Below are 22,078 nucleotides of genomic sequence, written 5' to 3'. Positions count from 1 at the left end.
ATCAAATTGAAACAATTAAAAAATTTAAAATTCACTGAACCAATTGACCGCCCCAAGGGAACTAGCCGATTGTTATGAGGTGGCAACAAAAACAAGGAAGGAGAAAGGGGTCGGTCGATTGCCATTAAATGACTAGTTGACCGTCTTATACAACATCCCTTTACTATCTGTCTTTGGCTCAAAATTTTATACATATTTAGCTAGGTTATAAAGTTGTTTCGATAAAAAATGACTATTAACACAACCTTTCAAGTCGGGCCTCTTTTAGGATTGCAACAATGCTTCAACTTCTTTTGTAGATTTGACATGAGGATTAGAAGCGCATACACATGTTCGTTGCCTAACAACTTTACTTCATAAATTCTCTTATCTATATTGGATTTAGCATTGAAGAAATCTCCTGAAGGTAACTCTAGGTCTCTGAAGATACTCCTTTATTGACTAGGAGCTCTATATTTGTCATATAGTTGGAAATTGGTAGCAATCGACATGACGATTCACTTAAAATTAAATGCCAAAAAATACCTACGGGAAACAAAAAACAAAAAATATGAATGGACACAACCAGTTATTGATTTGATCCATGATAATAAATTAGGAAAAATAACAAAAAATTGTTAATTTGAATTATAATTAATTCATTAGCCTGCAAATAATATAGTTGTCTATGCAACACCACGAAACAACATTCATAGCAACTCCACAAGTAAATTTGTCCTCTTGCATGCCATTTTAATCAAGTTATCCCTAATTTTCGTACTAGTTTGAAATGCCACAAAGATAATTAAAGGCATTATGTAAAACAAATAATGGGACGACAAATAATGTAAGCCAATGTAGTAAACATGCCTTGATGTCCAACCATGTAAAGGAAATCAAACCGCTAGATGAAATTATTAAATGAATTTTAGAAATAACAAGGAAAATATTAATTGAAAATTATTTCTTCTCTAGTTGATTAATAGTAGAGATCAAGTCAAATGAATAGTTTTTATATTCAATATTTAATATATTAAAAATAGAATAATTAATATTTTAAAATAATAATTGAATAAATAATGTTATTGTGTGAATTGTGCATGGAATTGCACTAAATAATATCTGGAAGATTAAATTTTGTAACTTGAATTTGAATTTGTGTAAATTTTTTAAATATATATATATTATAAAACTAGGTTTTGCTTAAACTCTCATAAATTGATATTCAAAATCTGAATTTGATAATAATTTTATTATTATTATTACATAGTTCTATTTTTTTTTTTAGAAAAAATGATTGAAAATGAAAAAAATTAATACTGTTTTCAGCGGCAACATCTCTTCAAAAACCCTTCCCGCCAGTAGCCTTTCTCAGACTTCTCAGTCTGTATAAGTAAAAACCGTTCCTCTCTCTCCCTCTTTTCCTTGCTTTGCAACTTGTTGAAGTAAGCGGTTCTACCATCAGAGTTCAGGTGAGACTAGGAATTTCCAATTCATGCCTTTCCTTTCCTTCCGCCTCCACTATGGATTCTAGGGCTTCTCGTAGGCTTTTATCTTTTCAATTTTCCATTTTTAACGGCACAAATGGCGCATCTCTTCAGATTTCAATAGCAGAATAATGAAATTTACGGGTTTAGAGTTTTGTCCTATGTTCGTATTTGAAATCAACCATTTGATTTTATATAATCCCGCACTATCATTCGAAATGAATGCTTATTGAGGAACGGGTATGACTTTTACGAATTGGTTCCACTCCAGTACCTGAACGTTTCATGTTTTCAATTTTAAGCAATTATATTATGTTTTCTTTTCCAATCCTACACTTCGAGTGCTTCAATGCGATAGGATTTATGAAGAAGGATGGAAATCATGGCTTCAATAGTCTAAATGACTCTTGCTGAATCCTTTCTTGCTCCCTTCGAAATCATGTTTACTTTTTCTTGGGGTACTGAAATCATTTTTTACTTAAATGCTGTCTCTTTCACGTATGGTTTTTCTTCTCTTTCAACTTCATCAATTGTTAATTATTATAATATTTACTCATTTTTGGTCACTGTAATTATCACTCCCATAAACCATTAGACTTCATATCTCAAAATGAAAATCAAGTCCCAGTTTCATAATCTGCAATTCTAATCAAGCGAGACTCTACCTGGGTGGGACCAATATCATTTTTGTAACTTGGATGTGAGAATTTATTTATTTTCACAATTGTTTGAGTTTGAGGAGTTTGTTTTTTTTTTTTTTTGTTCACAAATGATTGTGAGCTTTGACGGATGATAGCAATTGCTCTATTTCTCTTTGCCCTCCTTTTGTTATAGCTATTGATGTATGGATCTATATATTTGTGGTAAGTTAGGTGTAGCTCCTATAGAAGATAAGATAAGGGAGGGATGACTCAGATGGTATGGACACTTGCAACGTAGGCCTTATAGTGCACCTGTGAGGAAAAGTGACTTAGTTACTGTGAGGGGCAGTAGAAGGGGTAGGGGTAGACCTAAAATAACTTGGGAGGAGATAGTGAGTAAGGATTTAATATCCTTGAATCTATCAAAAGAAATGGTCCATGATCGCATAAATTGGCGGAAAATGATTCATATAGCCGACCCCACTTAGTGGGACTAAGGCTTGGTTTTGTTGTTGTTGTATTGATGTATGGATCTATGATAGCAATTGCCGATTTAAATTAATTTCAAATTAATTGATTTTGCACATGTACACATACAAAAGACATATTTAAAGTTAATTAAGGTATAGTGTCCCTAGGCATTGTCAAATTAACCATAAGTGCAAGGCACTGATGTGTTTGATGCACAATTGTTTCATTTTAGGAATTATATATATGTATATTCACGGTGTTATATATAAAATTACAAATGATGTAAATGATATATCTGTACTCTCCTTGGGACCACATCTCGATGCAATCATCCTCATCATCTTTTTTATCTGCAATAGCCATGACTTGATTAGGGCATTGTCTAGATCAATGCCCAAAACCTTGACATTTAAAGCGTTTGAGTGATGGTTGGCCCTTAGTGGTTTTTTTAGAATGCTCAAGAGTCTTCCAAGGGGTATTGGTTTGAATTCTTTTACACAAATGCTCAACTGTCTTCTCTTGTACAACTTCATCGGTGCTTTTCTCAAACCGAAGCATTTATGTAACTTCAGGAGGATTATGCTGCATATCCTCCTCAATCTAAGTGGCAACTTGTACTACATCTCCTTTTAATGAGACAACATGCAGCAAGCTTGGAGGCAATAGCTGGCTTCAACCCTTTCCTATAAAAGGCTATCATCACATCCTCTTTTTAGTCTATGTCGACACGAGTAGCCAAATGGTAGAATTTACTGATGTATACTATTAGACTGTTGTTGGGGTTATCCCACATTGTAGAATGTGGATGGGGCTGGGTCAGTTATTAAGTATGAGGGAAAGTCTCATCCCATGAGCTAACTTTTGGGGTTGAAAAGACCTTGAACCGCCCAACACTGGTATTAGAGCCATGGTTCAACATTCTCCCCAAGATGCCGGGTATGTGGTGCTGCCGGTTTGGAGCCCGATGTGTGAGGGGGAGATTGTTGGGGTTATCCCACATCGGAAAATGTGGATGGGGCTGGGTCAGTTATTAAGTATGAGGGAAAGCCTCATCCCCTAAGCTAGCTTTTGGGGTTGAGAAGGCCTTGAACTGCCCAACAACTATCACTATATTTTTTTTTCTTGCTTTGAATCCAAGAGTTGGAGATGAATATGCCGCTGATAATTGGGATGCTTAAATTGCTCTTGCATGGCTCACTTATCTCATCCCATGTTGTAATCTCACCAAATCTCCATCTAAAGATCTCATTTAATACACCAAATTCGAGTAGTTTCCTTCAATTTTGATTCAGCCAAATACAGCCTCATTCATCACTTAATTATCAAATTCATCAGTAGAATCGTCACCATTAAAATTTGAGACTTCTAGTTTAATTCCCTTCTCAAATGATCGTTCCGACCTTCACACAACTCAAAGGTATGAGGGACAGCTGCTATTCCACCTTGTTTGTCAGGAAAATCCATGGGCTTTTTACTTAAGGCTGCAACTTTAGTTGTTAGCCTATTCAAAGCATTGGTAATAGCCTCTAAAGCATTTTCCATGTTTTATACTCTATCAAACAATAGTTCCACCTTCGCAGATAATTCAACAGTGTTCACCATATTGTAATTATACATCATCAAGGATTCTTAGACAGTTTACTAACAATCCTCAATTTTTCATGCAAACCACAAACTTCACTATCAATTTCTTAAGAACAATCTTCAAGTAAAAACCTCATAAACAACTTACAAATGGCAACAATTTGGTCTGATTCTTGATGTTGGCAAGAAAATTTCTATCCTTTCAAATCAAATCATCATGCTTGCTTGCAAAATATCGTGCCACAATCAAAATATCTCATTGCAGATCAAAATATCATGGAGAAAACCAAAAATATCATGGCTGGAGGAAATATCTTGGCAAAGTGGAAAATGCAGAAAGTTTGGATGCAGTCCTATGCGCATTGCTGGCACTTGAGGCGCATGTGCCACTAATGATGACCTTTCATTGATGAAACTTTATGTGAGTATAGGTTTGGGGGTGAGGATTACAGTGTTGGTGGTGGCGTGACGAGAAAAACACAGGGAGTTGGGGATTTCGAAGGGGGGGTTGGCTGAAAATGTTTCATTGGGAATTGGGGGCCCTTTGATGGTCATACGGTGATGAAATTTTAGGGGAAAGGGTTCTGTGGGGTTATGAATGTGATGGTGTTGGAGGTGTTTCAAAATTTCAAGGATGAGGTGTTCCAAAAAAGAGGACAAATAAAGTTCAAAATTGATTTTTTTTTAAATAGAAAAGAAATTTCATTAATAGGAAGAGTATTTACATGAGGGAGAAAGAGACATCTCTCGAAAAAAGGCCTAGAACAATCCAGAAAAAAAAACAACTAATAAATACCGAAAAAGAAAAGATCAACATGCAATAGATTCCTGCAATTTCTTTGTGACTCATGGAAACTAATTCCTTTGAAAAATCCCAAATTAGTGCACCACAATGAGGCCAAATATTGAATTTAATCCCAAACCAACACCCAATTTAATTTCTCCCTAGTGGTAGACTAGGGGGGAGGGGGTAGTTAGAAGTATATAAGTTGGTCGTTTTAGGGATTGGGAATTTCTATCCTCACATGATGCCTCTGATGGTATCATTGTCATGTGGGATTTTTGGATTGCACCTAGAGTGGACGCATTAGTGGGGATTTTTTCCCTTTCGGTGTTAATTGAAGTAAGAGGGACTGGTCAGTGGTAGGTTTCTTTAGTGTATGGGCTAGGGGTGTAAGTGAGTCAAGTTTACTTGCAAGTTACTTGGACTTGACTCGCCCCCTAACTCGACTTGATTCGATTCTGTTTGAGTCGAGTTCGAGCTACTTGAGTATTTTAAGGAGTCGAGTTCTAGCTCAGTAATAGTACTCGAGTTGAGTTTCAAGCCTAATGGAGGTTTTTAATTTTATTATTTTTATATTATATATGTCATATAATATATATTTTATAAATATATTTAATATTATATGTACATTACATATATTTATATATGTATTTCATTTATAATCAAGTCTAGCTCGAGTTTTATGAACTTGTAGTTGATACGAGTTTGAGTTTAACAATTATGAAATCGATCAAGTTTGAGTCGAATTTCGAGCTTAACATTTTCGAGTCGAGTCGAGCTTGAGTATTTTACTATGTTGACTCGACTCGACTCGAATGCACTGCTATTATGGGCCTTTTAGACTTACACTCTAGGAGTGTTTTTTGGGAAGAACTTAACTCTGTTTATGGTTTTTGTGCTCCTAGGTAGATAGTGGGACTTTAATGTGGCGAGATTTATTATTGAGAAAGGGGGGTAGGGTTTCTACTAGTATGTAGAACTTTGACACGCTAATTAGGGATTGTGTTTTGAGAGACCCTTGTGTCATGAGCTAAATATTTCACACCTTGTGAAGAGCCATGCGACACTAATTAAAACACTCTTGCTTAGCTAGTTAGCCAAAGATTATCGTAATTTACCACAAGAACACATGCACAACAGTTTAATGAAATGTAAGCAGAAGTAGTAAGCAATTCATGAAATGGAAAGCAAGTAGTAAACATTTAAGCCATGTAATTCATTAACAACACCTCTGTAAGCAACACGTGTTTAGTGACAGATGCAAGTAGGCTAAACATGTTTAACAAATGCTAGTGAATATTACAAGACTGATGAAAACTTACACTCTACTAAAGCGCTTTATATGCTGTTTTAGCTTTGACACTAGGAAACATCAAATTGTCTAAAGAGTCATACGTCCTTTTTACACTAAGTCTTTCACTTACTCAAAACGTAAAACCTATACTGCTATTTACATGATGGTAGCCCATCCCATGCACAAAACAAGTGGTTATAGGCAAGCATAATGCCCTGAACAAGTTGGGCTCGTGACATTCTCCTTGACTTATGCTGTCAACGCCCTCGTAGACTTTGATGCTAGTTACTATTCAACTTTGTCCATGATCGGTTGCATGTCTCCCATTAAAATTCAGCTAATTTCTTCGTCTACAAGGCCTTTCCACTTCACTAAGAACTCATGCCACTTCTTCCTTGAAGATGTGAACTCTCTTTCTGGGAGGATGATTTCAACTTCTTTCCTATTAGGTTGCGCTATTTTCAATGGTTCTTTGGTTGATTGACTTCTGCTTGGGTCTTCAATGTCGGTGTTGATAGTTAACGTGAAACATAGGATGCACTTTCATGCAAACCAGAGGATCAACATTAGCCAAGATAGGGACTGGTCCATTATATTTGTAAATTAGTCTCCTATCTTAACCTTGTAGTGACTTGATCTGTTCCGAATGGAGCTTAACAAGCACCAAGTCACCCACGTTGAAGTGCAATGGTCTTCTCTCTTGATCTACTCACTTCTTCATCTATTTGGAAGTTTTCTTTAGGAAGGTTTGGGCAATCTTTGCATTTTGTCTTCATTCTTTGGTGAAGATGTATGTTTTTGGAATCTTTCCCTTGTACGACTCATCCACTATGTGAGGTGATAGCGGTTGCTGGCCTGTAACAAGATCAAAAAGACTCTTGTTGGTTGTTGAGCTCTTTTGGGCATTGAAATAGAACTAAGACACATTAAGTAGTTGCTCGTACTCTTACAGTAGCCTGCTAAATCTTTTTGTCTATCCATCTGTCTTTGGGCAGTAACTCGAAGAGATGTCAAGCTGTGAATTGAGGATTCTAAAATTTTTTTTCTAGAAGTTGCTCAATTAGTTCTCAATCATTGAATATCTTGGGGAACACCCTAATACTTCACAATATATTTGCCTAATAGTACTTTGGTGCAGGCATGAAGGTACTGTTTGTTGAAAACTTGTCTATAGCCATAAGTATAGACACTACGTCTCCCACTTTGGGTAGGCTGGCTAGTGATAAAGTCAAGTGAGACACTCTCCCTTAGTCAAGTTATTACTTGAAGGGTCTTTAGCACTTGTAGTCTTCTTCTACTCCACCTTGTCTTGCCGGAAGGTGAGACAAGTTCGAGTATACTCAACCACATCATCACGCATGCATGGCCAGTAATACCTTTGCTTAAATAGTGCAAAGTGTGATGCCATCTTGGATGACTTGCTCACATGGTGTCACGACACTCTCTCAGCAGTGTCTTCCTTAGATCTCTAGCTCAAGGCACAAAGAGCCGGTTACCATGTGTCATCAACAATCCATCTTTTAACCATAACTGGTGCACTTTGCCCTCTTTTGTTAACTTTATGAGGTTTTGGGCAATTGGATCTTTGGCAAGGTTTTCCTTAATGTGCTCCTACTTTGTCGTGGTAACCTTATTTATTATGAAGTGATTACCATTTGTAAGGTTGTAAGCTCGACGTTCTTGCTCAGTACATCTACGACTTGGTTTATCTGCTCCACCTTGTGCTCAAATAGGAAATCAAACTTCCCTATGCGATGGAAGCTTGTAAGGCATTGAGTGATGACTTGTGAGGGCACTCGACAACACTATGAGGTTCTTGACATAAGAAACATGCTATCTTATCCTTACATTGTGTGTTGAATGATCGAGATGACAAAGCTTCTTTTGAAGTTGATGCTTTGGTGTCAACTTCTCCATTTTTGGGTTTGCCCTTCTTGAAATACTTTTTGCTGTTTCCACATGCGCCACTCTTTTTGGATGTTGTGAAACTCTCTCTAGAGTAGTCAATCAAGCGTTCTGTGGTATCTTATGCGGTATGCAAGCCTCGAATTCTTTGTTGATAAAGTTCTGTCTTTGACTCTTTGCCCACGACTTCAACCTCTCAAGAAAATAAAACAACTTGTCTTTCTCTTACATGTCTTGGTTATCCAATATCAAAGTAGAAAATTGTTTCACATACTTCCTGATTGAACCATTGTGCTTAAGGCCTCTTAGCTTACGCTGAGCATTGTTCTCTATATTCTCAGGAAAGAATTGGGCCTTGAGCTTTTTGTTCAAGTCTACCCAACAATCAATAACACAACGCCCATTTTTAATTTCATTTAACTTGGAATACCACCACAACTTAGCGTCACCAAATAAGTACATTGTTGTAGTGGTTACTTTCACCTGTTTTAAGTTAGTTCTCTTCGCATGAAAAATATTGTTCCATATCAAATAAGTTCTCCAACTCCTTAGCATCATAGGCACTGCCAAATGTTTTGGGTTCTGGCATCGGGAAATATTTTCGGTTTTGGCACCTCGGTTCCTTTATACTCCATAGAATTGGAGTTTCCATAGCAAGAACCATCAGGTTCATTTTGGCAGTTGTCTCCACCATTTGAGTCTGTAAAATTTCTACCATATGGTGGAGGTTCTCTGACATCTCCACCATGGAACTCTGTTGATGTTTTTGTGATCCCTCCAAAGCATCAACATGTACAACAAGTTTGACCATCTCCATGGAAACACTGTTGGTTGTATTGACTTACGCCTCTAGTGCTTCAATTCTGTTTGTATTGGTTGGCATGGTCTCTTACCAATGCTTAACACAATCCCACAAGGAAGGCAGCTGAATTTATTTAGCAAGTAACGAGGATTTGATATCAATTGTCACGGGCCAAATATTTCACATAACACTAGCTAAAGCGCTGTTGCTTAACTAGTCAGCCAAAGATTACCATATTTTACTACAAGAACACATTCACAATAGTTCAATGAAATGTAAGCGGAAGCAGTAAGCCATTCATGGAAGTAAATGGCAAGCAAGCGGTAAACATTGAAACAACATAATTCATTGACAACACCTTCGTAAGAAATGCTTGTTTAGCAAGGGAAGCAAGTAGGCTAAACATGTACAAATGCTAGTGAGTTTACAAGATTAACGAGCACTCAACCTCCCCTAAAGAGCTTTATATGCTATTTTAGCTTTGACACAAGGAAGCATCTAATTGTCTGAGGAGTCATACTCCCCTTTTACACTAAGTCTTACACCTACTCAAAGCATAAAAACTATACTACTTACATGGTAGTAACTCATCCCATGCACACAAGACAAGTGGTCATAGGCAAGCAAAATGCCCTAAACAAGCTTGGGTCAACACCTTGGGAAACACTTTTTTTACTTGGTCAATATAAGGGCTAGAGCAGTTGCCAGTAGATTGGATAGATTCTTATTTTTGCAAGAAGTAGGAGGACACATCTGTTTAGATTCTTATTTTGCAAGGAGTGGGAGGGCGCGTTTCAAAATCTCATTCAGTATACTCTGCCTAGGAACACATCTGATCATTTTCCTGTCTTGTTGGAATCTGGTAGGGTGGCATGGGGCCCCACTCCTTTTAGGTTTGAGAACACGTGGCTGCAAGCCTTTGGTCAGAGAGTTTTGGTGCTTGTTGATACTATTTCTAGTGCTTAGAGTGTGTTTGTGGGGCGTCCCCCGGGGGGGGGGGTAAATAGTGGATGCTATTCCAGTGGTCAATGAGGTGGTGGAGGATGTTCATAGGAATAAGAAGAGGGGGTTTGTGTTTAAATTAGGTTTCGAGAAAGGCTATGATAGAGTGAGTTGGAGCTTCTTGGATAAAGTCCTTGAGAGAAAGTGTTTTGGCAAGCGTTGGCGGCGATGGATTAGGCGCCTATTGTATAATATGTGGTTCTTTGTGATTGTTAATACTGAGTCGGAATCTTAATGTGTGGTTCTCAGTGATTGTTAATATTGAGTTGAAATCTTGGTTTATTGCTTCTAGGGGCATTAGGCAAGATGACCCTTTATTCCCCTTTTTATTTGTCCTTACAGCTGACGTGTTGAGCAAGATTGTGGAGAGGGGCTTGTTAAAGGTCTAGAAGTAGGGAGAGAAGGGGTGGTGGTTTCCCATCTTTAATTTGCCATTTTTCCTTGACGATCATAGCCCTTTCTTTAGGATAATTTTGGGTATTCTTTAAATTTTTGAGTGGGTCTCTAGGATTAAAAAATTGATATGGAGAAGAGTGGTTTAGCAGTTTTGAATGTGCCTAAGGAGCGAGTAATGGAAAGGGCTAGTGAAGTGGGGTGTGGCATTCTAGATTGGCCATTGACTTTGGGGTTTTTCAAAGGGGGGGGGGGGGGGGGAAACCTAGATCAATGGATTTTTGGAATCCAGTAGTGGAAAGGGTAACAAAGAGGCTAGAAAGCTAGAAGGGGGCTTTTTTCTCTTTAAGGGGGAAGAATAACCCTAATTGAGGCTTGTATTTCTAGCATTTTGTTATACTTGTTTGATTTTAAGATTCCGATGGGGATTGCTAGCAAGGTTGAGATAATTATGGGAAAATTTTTGTGGTTGGGTGAGTGGGGGGTGGGGATCATAGGGACCACTTAGTAAGCTGGATGAGGTTTGTACGTCAAAAAAGGAGGGAGGGTGGGGTCTAGGGAAGCTGTTTTCTAAAAAGTCAACTCTTTTAGCTAAATTGCTCTGGTGCTACCCTCTAGAAGAATCATCCCTTTTGTATAAAGTAATAAGAAGCAAATTTGGGTTGGATGAGAATGGGTGGGATACCAATGTTAATTTAACATGTCTCTGAGGAGGCTTTGGAGGTCCATATCTTAATTTTCATCCCTCACACTAAACTTGAGATGGGAAGGGGTTCCTGGATCCGTTTTTGGAAAGATCCTTGGCTGGGTAATGCATCCTTATTTACTTCTTTCCCTCATCTATTTCAATTGAGCTTTGAGCAAAATAGAGCCATATCATTCTTTGATCATTCTTTGTTAGGGATTTGAGTAGCCCATTGTTTTCTTGGAATCTCCATTTTAGGTGATATCTTAATAGGGAGTTGGTGGAGTTGTCTTCTTTGTTATCTTAATGAATGGGAGTAATCTTTCTTTGGGGAGGGATGTTCAGTCATGGTCTTTGGATCAATTGGGAGTGTATTCTTGTAAATCTTTTGTTGAGTTCTTCAGTCACTCCAATTCTTATCCCCCACTCTATTATTTCATTTGGAAGGCCAAGGTTCCCCTATTTAACTTGCTTGGTTGTGCTAAATAAAATTAATACTAATAACTTGCTGCAAATCAGGAGACCTTGGAAGGCTTTCTCTCTTGATGCAGGTGAGCTAATTTTTTTTTTTTTATAAAGACTAAAATTTCAGGGCAGAGAGGATGGTTGAAGGGGATGGATTCTGGGATTGAGATTTGGAGTAACAAAGAGAGAGAGAAACAGAGAAAGAAAGAAGAAGAGAGGAAGAGGAAGAAGAAGAGAAGAAATCAGAAATAAAGAGAGAATTGAAAAAATTAGAAGAGAAGGAGGTAAGAACAGGGCAGAGGAGAAGAGAGAAGGGGATGCTGGCAGCAGGGATAGAAGAAGAGAAGAAGAGAAGGAGGTAAGAACAGGGCAGAAGAGAACAGAGAAGGGGATGCTGGCAGCAGGGATGGAACAGAGAGGAGAAAGTTCAGATCAGGAGGAGGGCAGGGAGGGAGAGAGAAGTCACAGAACAGAGGAGAGTGCAAAAAGATTTAAAAAAGGAAAAAGGCATAGAAGAGCTCTTGGAATAAAGGCCACATTCCGACAACTGAACTTTGTCCAGAACCTCTCTTTTTTTTTTTTTTCGTTTTGTTTTTAGCTTTTGCTTTTTTTTTTTGTTTTTGCTTTTTTTTGCCTTTTTTGTTTTTTTTTTGTTTTTTATTTTTTTTATTTTTATTTTTTGGTGCATGGCAGAGGGAGGGGGTGATTTTCAATTTTCATAACAAAATAACACTCTAGAAGTTACAACAACCTTCATTGCAACAGCTAGAGATACGTTGGTCTCCATTTATTCCCCAATATGTTTGTATAGGTACAATGAAAAAAACATATGAACCTAAAAAGTGTGTCCACGGGCCACAAGGCTCCCTGCTTTTGGAAGGGTTGGGGGAGGGTTGTCAGTGTATGCAGCCTTACCACTGCTTTTTATATAGACAGGCTGTTTCCTTGGACTAGAACCTGTGACCAGTCAATCATAAAGGAGCAACCTAATTGTCAATCCAAGTCCCACCCTCGAAATAATATGAACCAACCAATTAGTAAATTTCACATTGTTAGAAAATAGTATATTGAATTCGAGCTAGTTTCCATGACAAAATTTACTAATGACACTCAATATAGAGTCTAAGACACCCAATTTAGTTAACCTAACCCTTTGTCTTGTCCTACTTTATCTAAGGTAGAGTACAGTTGTAGTATAAACTGGGTAGGAATGAAATAATATTTAATGAGTTGTGATGCAAGTGGTGCAATATCTAACCTTAATTTGTAAATTAAACAAAAAATGAACACCTTAAAAAAATAAGCTAGACTAAAACCATGTCACAATTAGTTGTGCTTCCGCTTATACTTTCAATGAACAAACACACTGTGAAGGTTGTACATATTGTAAGGGGATTCTAAAAATTAAAATTTGTTTATTCTTAATTATACAGCAAATATCAAAATTCTTAGCTACATTGTAATTCAAAGAAATCAAAATATATTTATAACTCACTAACTTATGTTAATGATTAATCAATTTTCAGCAAGGGGTATATCTTCTGAAGCCTAAAGTCAATTCCCGTGATAAGTTTTCATCCATCTCTTTTTTTAAGAGCTTTATCTTTCTTTTATTAATTCTTTTAAGAGACTGATAGTTTTATTTCTTACTTGTGATCACTCATGTGTAATACATGTGGAAAAATGACTGTGTTTGTGTGAGTACAAATAGCGTAAATCATTTCATGGACAGAAATAATCCTATCTTTTAAAAGTAAGACAAAACATCCTTAAAACATTAATATATGCTTTCAAATTTTGTTGAGACCTAACACATTGATAGTAGAAAATGTAACACAAATTAGCAGTATTTTACAACTAAAACTTTGACATATATTAGCTGATTAACATACACTAAACCGTAAAAAATTCAATGAAAATACCCCTCAAGAAACATCGTAATGCCATGACATTAAGAAATGAGATGAGAAAAGTGATAGCTATTCTAAACCAGAAATTAAGCGAAAAATCTTCTGTTTTCCCCTAGCATGAATGTCCAAGCTTGATAACCAAGTTTGGATATTTGACTTATTTATTGAATTTTATATAGCATGCTATTGAATATTCACTATAATTAGGTTATAATTTATAAATTTATAGAATGGAAGAATGTGCATGTGAATTGATGAACAGAACACATGAAAAACATGGGTAATAAAAATTTATGGATACATATACGAATTCAGAAAATTATGTCTTGGTGTTCATTATAAATCAATTTTTTCTATGAAAAAGTAAGTCTATATTTATGTATGAAGAAATAATATTTGAAAAATTGCAATTATGAAAGCTTTTCCTGACTACCAAATTTCTTCTATAAAAAAAAGCAAGTCTGTATCACTTTTTGAAGTTATGAGTTCTGTATGTGATAATTTTGGAATATCTCTCAGCTTTTCCTAATCACAAATTTTCTTCTATAAAAAGCAAGTCTCTTTTTGAAGTTAATGAGTTTTGTTTATGATAATTTTAGAATATTTTCCATTACTAATTTTCTTACAAGTTATTTTAAACATTATTTTTTGACTTATATGTTGCATATTTCTTAATAAATTTTAATATCGTTTTCATTAGTATTTTCTACTACAGCTGCCTCTTTGAGGATATACATGCATACATAAAACAAACAATAACCATCGAGTTCAAATACTTCCAACTTCAAAAAAAATGGTACAAATTTGTACGTTTTGGTTTTTCTCTCAATATTTTAAAACAGAAATTAAAAAAATGCAATGAATTCAATGACTTATAGTATTATCCACTTAAAGTCACATGCAATATGCTTGTGAAAAACACACACAGACACGCACATACACACATATCAGAAAGTTTGCCATGCATAGGAGCCATTATTTGTATCTGGGATAAGGGATATAGTCTCTTCGCAACAACATTTTCTTTGCAAAGTGGAGCATGACAAAGTTCTTCTAATTCCCTCCACCCTATATATATACAAACCCTAGTGCTGTGGTTGGCGAATGGCACTGCTCTCACTCCTTGTCCAAAAGGAAAAAAGAGAGAAAAAGAAAGAAAAAGCAATACCATCTAATTTTGGTTGAGTTTGATCAGTATAAAGTTGTTGAACCAAAAGAAGTAGCTTAATAGTGTTTTGCTTGCCACTGCTTGTTCCCTGCTTTTACTTTGGCTAATTAATCTTCCTGATAAATATCATCTCTGCCAACATGTGTAAATGTTAGATTCTGTTTCATAATAATTGAAATACAAACACTAACATAAAAATTAAAAGGGAAAGAAATATATTGGGCTTGTTCCATGAAAGGTGATTGAAATTTGTTCCTTCTCTAACAATATTATTTTGCCAATTTCCTCTGATTGTTTTAGCAGGATATAAATGGTATATATTGTCAGCTTTTGAGTAGAATACAATTGCCCAATCATTTAGCAATGGGCACTGCTATCAGTACAGCAGCACATGGTGTTGGAGCTGTTCTTGGAAGTGCTTTTGCAGCACCATTTAAAATTGTTTTTGGTGGATCATGCGAGTAAGAATATTGTACTCTTAATTATGCTCCTTTCTTTATATTTGTTTCTAATAATTCTTTGTTTCATCCTTAATTTACTCTTATCTAGCTATTCACTTTTTTGTCAAATAAAATTGACTCTTTAGGCAATGTTCTACATAAATTTTTATACATATTATAGGGCATTAGAATCTAAACAATAACAAAATTCACTAGCTATAATCTATGAGACTTGGTCTTAGAATTGGTCCTAGATCCTGTTTAAGGCAGGCCAATTCTGCCTCTGGAGTTGATAAAACAATAAGCAAATGGTGAAAGGAGTAGTTGAGAAAACTCTGTATTGACTGAGTTCTTCAATGTCTAAAAGAAATATTGGACAAGTAGATTTATGACTAGTGGAGATGGTAGTTCCTAATGCCTAGAGTCTTTAAGAATAGAAAGAGGTTAAACTTTGCCATGGCGTGTTGAATTTGGGTTAGGTGTAACATCCGAACCCGCTGCCACAATATTATCCTCTTGACCGCTCACGGTTTTTAAAACGCATTGTAACAAGCGGAGGTTCCAAACCCATGCATATAGTCAAGGTCCTTCTCCACATTGAGTGATTTGGGACTCCTCTTCACCCTAATATAACACTCCTGAGTCTTACCCAATTCAGCAGGTTTGTTGACATATTGGGTACCACCCACCTACTGAACTTCTTGTTCTTAGTAAGTGTTGTCATTGCACTTCTAGTCGAGATCCAGCGTGGATATCATACTGTAATGCCTGGACCCACTGCCATGACATTGTCCACTTGGGGGCAAACCTATCACGGTTTTTAGAATGTGTTGTGACAAGTGGGGGTGCCGAACCCCCACATTTAGCTGAGGCCCTTCTCCTTCCTAAGCAATGTGGGACTTCTCCGTACTCCAAGATAACACTACTAGGCTGTCAGTGTCACCTGACTGAGCAGTCTGTTTACAAAGTGGGCACCACCCACCTACCAAGACTTGCCGTCCTCTACAAGTGTCTTCACTACACTTCCAGTTGGGATACAACTCTGATTCCATACTATAACATCCAACCCACTACCACGATATTGTCTGCTTTGGAGCAAACCCTCATGGTTTTTAAAATGTGTCATAACAACTTTGATACCATACTTCAATGCTGGGACCAACTGCCATGATATTGTCTGCTTAGGGGGCAAACCCCTCATGGTTTTTAGAATGCGTCATGATACGTGGAAGTGCCCAACCCACACATATAGCCGAGACTCTTTCTCCTCCGCAAGCAATGTGGGACTTCTCCATACCCCAAGATGACACTACTATGCTGTCAGCGTCACCCGACTCAGCGGTCTGTTGACATTGTAGGCACCACTCACCCACTCAGACTTGCTATCCTCTGTAAGTGTCTTCACCACACTTCCAGTTGGGATAAAAGTTTGATACCATACTGTAACTCTCAATCCCCTACCACGATATTGTCTGCTTTGGGGCAAACCCTCATGGTTTTTAAAATACGTCATAACAGGTGGAGGTCTCATACTCACAAATATAGCTGAGGCCCATCTCCTCCCTGAGTAATGTGGGATTCTTCCCTACCCCAATTTAGTACTCTTGGGCTGTATGCCTCACCCGACCTCGGCTATATGTGTGGGGTTGGGACCTCCACCTGTTGCGATGCATTTTTAAAACAGTGAGGGGTTTCCTCCAGGGTGGACAATATTATGACAGTGGGTTGGGCATTACAGTATGGTATCAGAGTTGGATCCTAACTGGAAGTATGTTGATGACACTTGCAGAGGAAGGCAACTCTTGATAGGTGGGTGGTATCCACTATGTCAACAAACCGCCGAGTTGGGTGAGATAGGCAACCCAAGGGTGTTATCTTGGGGTGGGAGGAGTCTCATTCACTCAGGGAGGAGAATGGCCTTGTTTGTATGTGTGGGTTTGGCTGTCATGACGTGTTTTAGAAACCATGAGGAGTTTACCCCAAAACCGACAAAATCGAAGCAGTGGGTCTGTGCTTTACCTTAGGAATTCCCTCTGTATTCCTTTCAGATTTAGTATGTGCTTCAATCAGAGCTCACAATGCATAGAACCTACAGTTTTGTGCTTCCTGTCTTGCAAAATTTTCGTCTCGCAACCTAAAGAACTCCCATTTTAGTACAAATTGTCAAGTTGTCACAGTATAGTCATGGCAGCCCTCCAGCACAGCATGGTCCACACTATGTTTGTTTTGTTTATTCCCTTAACTATTGTTAACATTTGCATGTAGCAAGAATTATTTAAAAACGTGAAGGAAAGTTAATAAAGTATAAAATGTATGTTGAACAACAGTATCCATGAAATATAGTATGACAAGCATGCTGAAACCTGTGGTCCTTAATTAAGTGTGGCAAGTATACGGCAGTTTGGGAACAACAGTGGCGGCTAATGTCATGGAGAACATTGCCCTTGGCCAACAGATGATATCAAATGCAGCATACCGCTATTTGGATATACTTGGTTCATCTTATGCATTTCTGGCAATTGCATTCTTATATTCAGTTATGCTATCAGATAACAATCTGTACATCAAAAATGATATTTTGAATCTTCTAAAATTTACAGTAAGATCAACGGATAAATTTTTTTGAATATGTTCCTATGTTTTATCTTTGCGCTGATATTTTAAAGCAATGTTTTTTTTTAAAATTTTTATAGGTAACAGAAACTCCTTCATAATGACCAATTTTTGGATATTAATGCATACTTGAGTACAAGATTGTTTTAGCAATTATCTTTCTAGAAAATATTTTTTACCATCAAACCACTTTTTTTTTTTCATCAAACCACTTGTGTGTGGCTAGACCTGTCTTATGTTTTGTGTAAATGTTCTTTCATAGTTTGTAAACTGTCCCTTTATTTCAGTCTTTATTTTTATATTATTTTCCCCTTCATTTGCATCATTGCACCACTATTTCCCCTTAGCTTTCTATCTTAGTTTTAAGGTATAAGGAAGATTTTAAATTTCAGTTTCAACTAAAATGTCGAAGCTTCAAATATGGAAGTTTTGACTTGGACTTGATTTCACTTCCAAAAAGAAAAAAAAGAAAAGAAAAAAAAAAGACAGATTAAGAGGAGGTCACGTAGTCATAAATTGAAATTTACAGCAAGTGCATGCATAATAATCTAGCAAATATGATTATGGTTTTTAATGTATTTTTTTATTATTGAGGAGCAATTTTGTTTACATGATAATAGGTATCAAATTATTTAATAAACCAAAAAATTTAGTACTAGTTTAATAGATATTTTGCAACAGAACTACAACAAACAACAAAGCAAGCCTTATGTCCCACTAGGTGGGGTCAACTACATGAATCCTTTTTTGTCAATTTACGTGATCATGAGCAATTTCCTCCGACAAATTCAGGGCTGTTAAATCCTTAGTCACTATCTCATTCCAAATTATTTTAAGTCTACCTCTACCCCTTCTATCACTCTTCACAGTAACTAGTTCACTCTTCCTCACTAGTGCATTATTTGGTCTATTTTGTAAGTGCTCAAACCATCTGAGTCATCCCTCTCCTATCTTATCTTTTACAGGAGTTACACCTAACTTACTGCAAATATGTTCGCTCCTTAATTTATCTTTTAATGTTATACCACTCATCCATCGTAGCGTTCTCATCTTGGTAACTTTTACTTTTTCGATATGTTGTTTCTTAGTTGCCCAACATTCTAATTCATATAACATAGCTGATCTTACAACCATCCGATAGAACTTCCTTTTTAATATATTTTGTAATATAAATAAATCAAAATAATATTTTTGGTGGTTTATAAATTTAGTACTAGTATTATAATATTTTGTAATATAAATAAATCAAAATAATATTTTTGGTCAAAATCAACTCAATACGAGTAACTTCTTCTTGCTTATACTTATACCCTGTCATTGGGACTTGGTATTCAATGGGCTGCACATACCCATTTATAGAGAGATTCAACAATTTTTGACACTGGTAATCAGCAAGTCAACTATGCATGGCGAGTTCATTCCCAGGCCTTGGGTATAGTGCATGTCACATAATGGGAGCTGCCCATGCCCAATGTCAAGTTCTTACATGTTCGTTAGGTCAGTTACACAACTGGGCTGAAAAGACTTTGGGTCTGTTCTTCCCTGAGGCTTCGGTTTCATGGCCTTGTCTCAATTTAGCAGTAACATAAGTAAATCCCAATTGTCTTAAAGAGATAGCATAATCCACACAAATTAAGCCATTGATTAAATCACGTGATGGTAACCCACTCTTATCAGTGTGATGGGTTAGTAATTATCCCTCAGTGATGCCAGTTTCGTGCTTTGACAAGAATTTGATATTCTGTAGTATGACTAAAAGCCCATTCTGAGGTTGATTTTGGAGAGATGGTGCCGAAAGACCACATGTTGCAGGGGATTGTGTGGAAAGGTTTGACGGCCCTACTAACTAAGGTAAAAGTGATGCCTCAAATTGATGTAGGTTTTTTAGAGGTTTACGCTGGGATTTGGGTGAGAAAATAGTGCATAATCCAGAAGAGAGGGTGACTAAGAGAAGAAGATATATGTGGAATGAAATCAGTTAATTTCCAATTCAGTTTCAAATTAACCAACCTCCTTTAAACAATACAACATAGTGACATACTAATATTAACATACAGGGAAATCAAAATTACGAACTAACTCCCAAACACATGTTTACAAACAAATGCCCCACATAAACATATGCCTACCAATGAAGTAAACTTAATGTATTAGGGTTTAGGATCTACCAGACCATTGACCTTATTGTTTGGATTTAGCATCCAAATAGGGTCAAAGAGATCCATCCAACTCCAACGACAAGGTTTTCGCCTTACATCCTCCATCCTGTAAAGACCTTGACTAATTAAAGTTAGGAAAAGCATTGAAGAGTCCATCACTGTGTGAGGAAACATCCTATTTAATAAGAAAAGGGTTGGCTGTGCAATTTGGCTTGGTTGGTGTAAAATCTCAAGATGACATCAACTTGTACCAAATTTAAGGCAGGAATTGAACATGGATGGATCATTTTGACCCTATTTGAAGGTCAATTCCACTAAATTGGTCAATGGTTTGTGGGAAGGCAGCATTATCAGTTTTATATGGATTACGATGTAACTTGACTTCAAAGTCAACTTCATAATTTTTTTAGAAACTACATTTGTACAAGTGCCATGATGAGTAACCAAACTGCAAAGTTGCTTTTGACAAATCACTTTTATCAGAAAAAATATACGTTCTTCTCCAATCTTTGTTACCTTCAACTTTGCAGGAAAAAGCACAGATTGGAGGACTAAATAATCTTCTATGTTGTGATTTCATCTAGATCACTTGAGACTTCTTTATCCACTTCAATTATTTGGGTTTCCTCATCGTATTTTTTTTTGGCAATTGACATTACTTGGTTAGGACACTATGCATTTCGATGCCCAAATCCTTGGCATTTGAAACACTTAATTGCAAGTTAAACCTTAGAGGTTGACCTCACATGCTATTGAGTCTTCCCTAGTAGCATTTTGAACACCCTTACCGAACTGCTCAAGTGACTTCTTTCACACATCACTAGTAGGTCTCTCAAACCGAAAGGTCAATGTAGCTCTTAGATGATTATGCGGCATATTCTCCTTTATCTGAGTAGCAATCTTTAACTGCATCTTGAGCTGTATTAAAGGCAAGATGCAAAAAGCTTGGATGCAATAGGCTTCCATCCTTTTCTGTACAGAAGAATCTTCTTTCTGTTTCATGTCTGCAGGAGAAGACAAATGATATATCCACTATTATAATTGTCTACTATCTTGTCCTCTTGCTTCTAAACAAAAAGAAAAGTTGTGTATGGCGCTGGTTAGGAGTGCAAACTGTTCTCACAGGGCTTGCTTCATCTTATCCAATGTTCTCATCTCACTATATTTTCTCCTTTTAATTGTTTTTCAATCCACCAAACTCTAGCTGTTCCCTTCAATTTAGATTCATCTAGATACAACTCACACAGCCTTCACTTCAAACCATCTAACATAGTTCTCCATTGAGTACACCCTGTCATCAAATTCATCAAGAGGGCCATCTCCATTAAATTTTGAAAATTTCAAATTTAATTTCCCTATTCAAAAGACCAATTTTGTGTTCATGCAGCTCCAAAAAATTTTGGGAATGACAGTAGTTTTACCACTTTCCTGTTTGGTAGGAGTGTCAATCTGCCTTTACCTGATGCTGCAACTTCAGTTGTTGGCGTATTCAAAGTATTAATGAGATTCTCCAAAGTATTCTCAATGTTCTGCATCCTACCAGATAATTATTCTACCTTTGCAGACAATTCAACCTTAAGTCACTATGTTCTTGTCTTTTTTTCACTAAAGCTGTTTTTTATGGCTGCTAGTCCAAGTCAGGCCACAATTCAAGGGGCAATTTTCTCTGGAACAATATGCTGACATGCCAGTCTGATGATCAGGCAGCTCTATTTGTGGCTGATGATGGGGCAGAAGGGTGCAACTTACATGGTAGCTGATATGTGAAGATGTGGCACTGTGAATCTGTGATGGGTTTAATGACCTTGTTCTGGGTATGGTGAAGGAAAAGACAAGGGCCAAGCACCCTAGTGGATGTTGGACATTTTTTCTTTTTTTGGTTAGGCTGGATTTGGCAAAACAGAAAACCCAGTGCACAAAGCTCCCAGGTCATACAGGGGTCTGGGAAGGGGATGAGAGGTGATGATCTAAACAGCCGTATCCCCACAATTGAAGAGGCTGTTTACTTGGCTTTAATCTATGAGGCTATGACCTTCTGATTTGAATGTAACATTTTTGCATTGGGCTAGGCTCAGCAGTGAAGATAAAAAGAAAAGGCTAGGTTAAAGAAATTGAGTGGGAATTGTGTGGAATAAGCTGGGGAAAAGGAAAATATAGCAAGTATATGGAAGCAGGACGTAGGGGTTATAAACTAATTGTAGAAATGATAGAAAGAGAATTAAACTGGGAGAGCAAAGTCTGCAATGACAACATACAGGTTGCCAGTGCATACAATGCACGAAGCATTTTCTGGTGG

At 36.9% G+C, this 22,078-nt stretch overlaps 1 protein-coding gene across 4 annotated transcripts in view; it reads left to right on the top strand.

Annotated features, from left to right (window-relative positions):
- Positions 1–1,346: 1,346 nt before the first annotated feature.
- The window catches only part of LOC131158007 (uncharacterized), a 36,673-nt gene continuing 15,941 nt past the window's right edge, over positions 1,347–22,078 (top strand). For 2 of the 4 annotated variants that reach the window (XM_058112553.1, XM_058112551.1), the window contains exons 1-3: positions 1,347–1,451; positions 13,019–13,055; positions 14,874–15,031. In XM_058112553.1, the coding sequence (XP_057968536.1) occupies positions 14,962–15,031 (70 nt within the window). In that variant the 5' untranslated portion in view covers positions 1,347–1,451; positions 13,019–13,055; positions 14,874–14,961. The remainder of the gene's footprint in view (positions 1,452–13,018; positions 13,056–14,873; positions 15,032–22,078) is intronic. The other 2 variants (XM_058112552.1, XM_058112554.1) reach the window with 2 other exon arrangements.

The sequence above is a fragment of the Malania oleifera genome, chromosome 6 (assembly GCF_029873635.1).
Source record: "Malania oleifera isolate guangnan ecotype guangnan chromosome 6, ASM2987363v1, whole genome shotgun sequence".
Lineage (NCBI taxonomy): Eukaryota > Viridiplantae > Streptophyta > Magnoliopsida > Santalales > Ximeniaceae > Malania > Malania oleifera.
The sequence above is the reverse complement of the archived record's forward strand: the minus strand, read 5'-3'. Positions and strand labels throughout refer to the sequence as shown.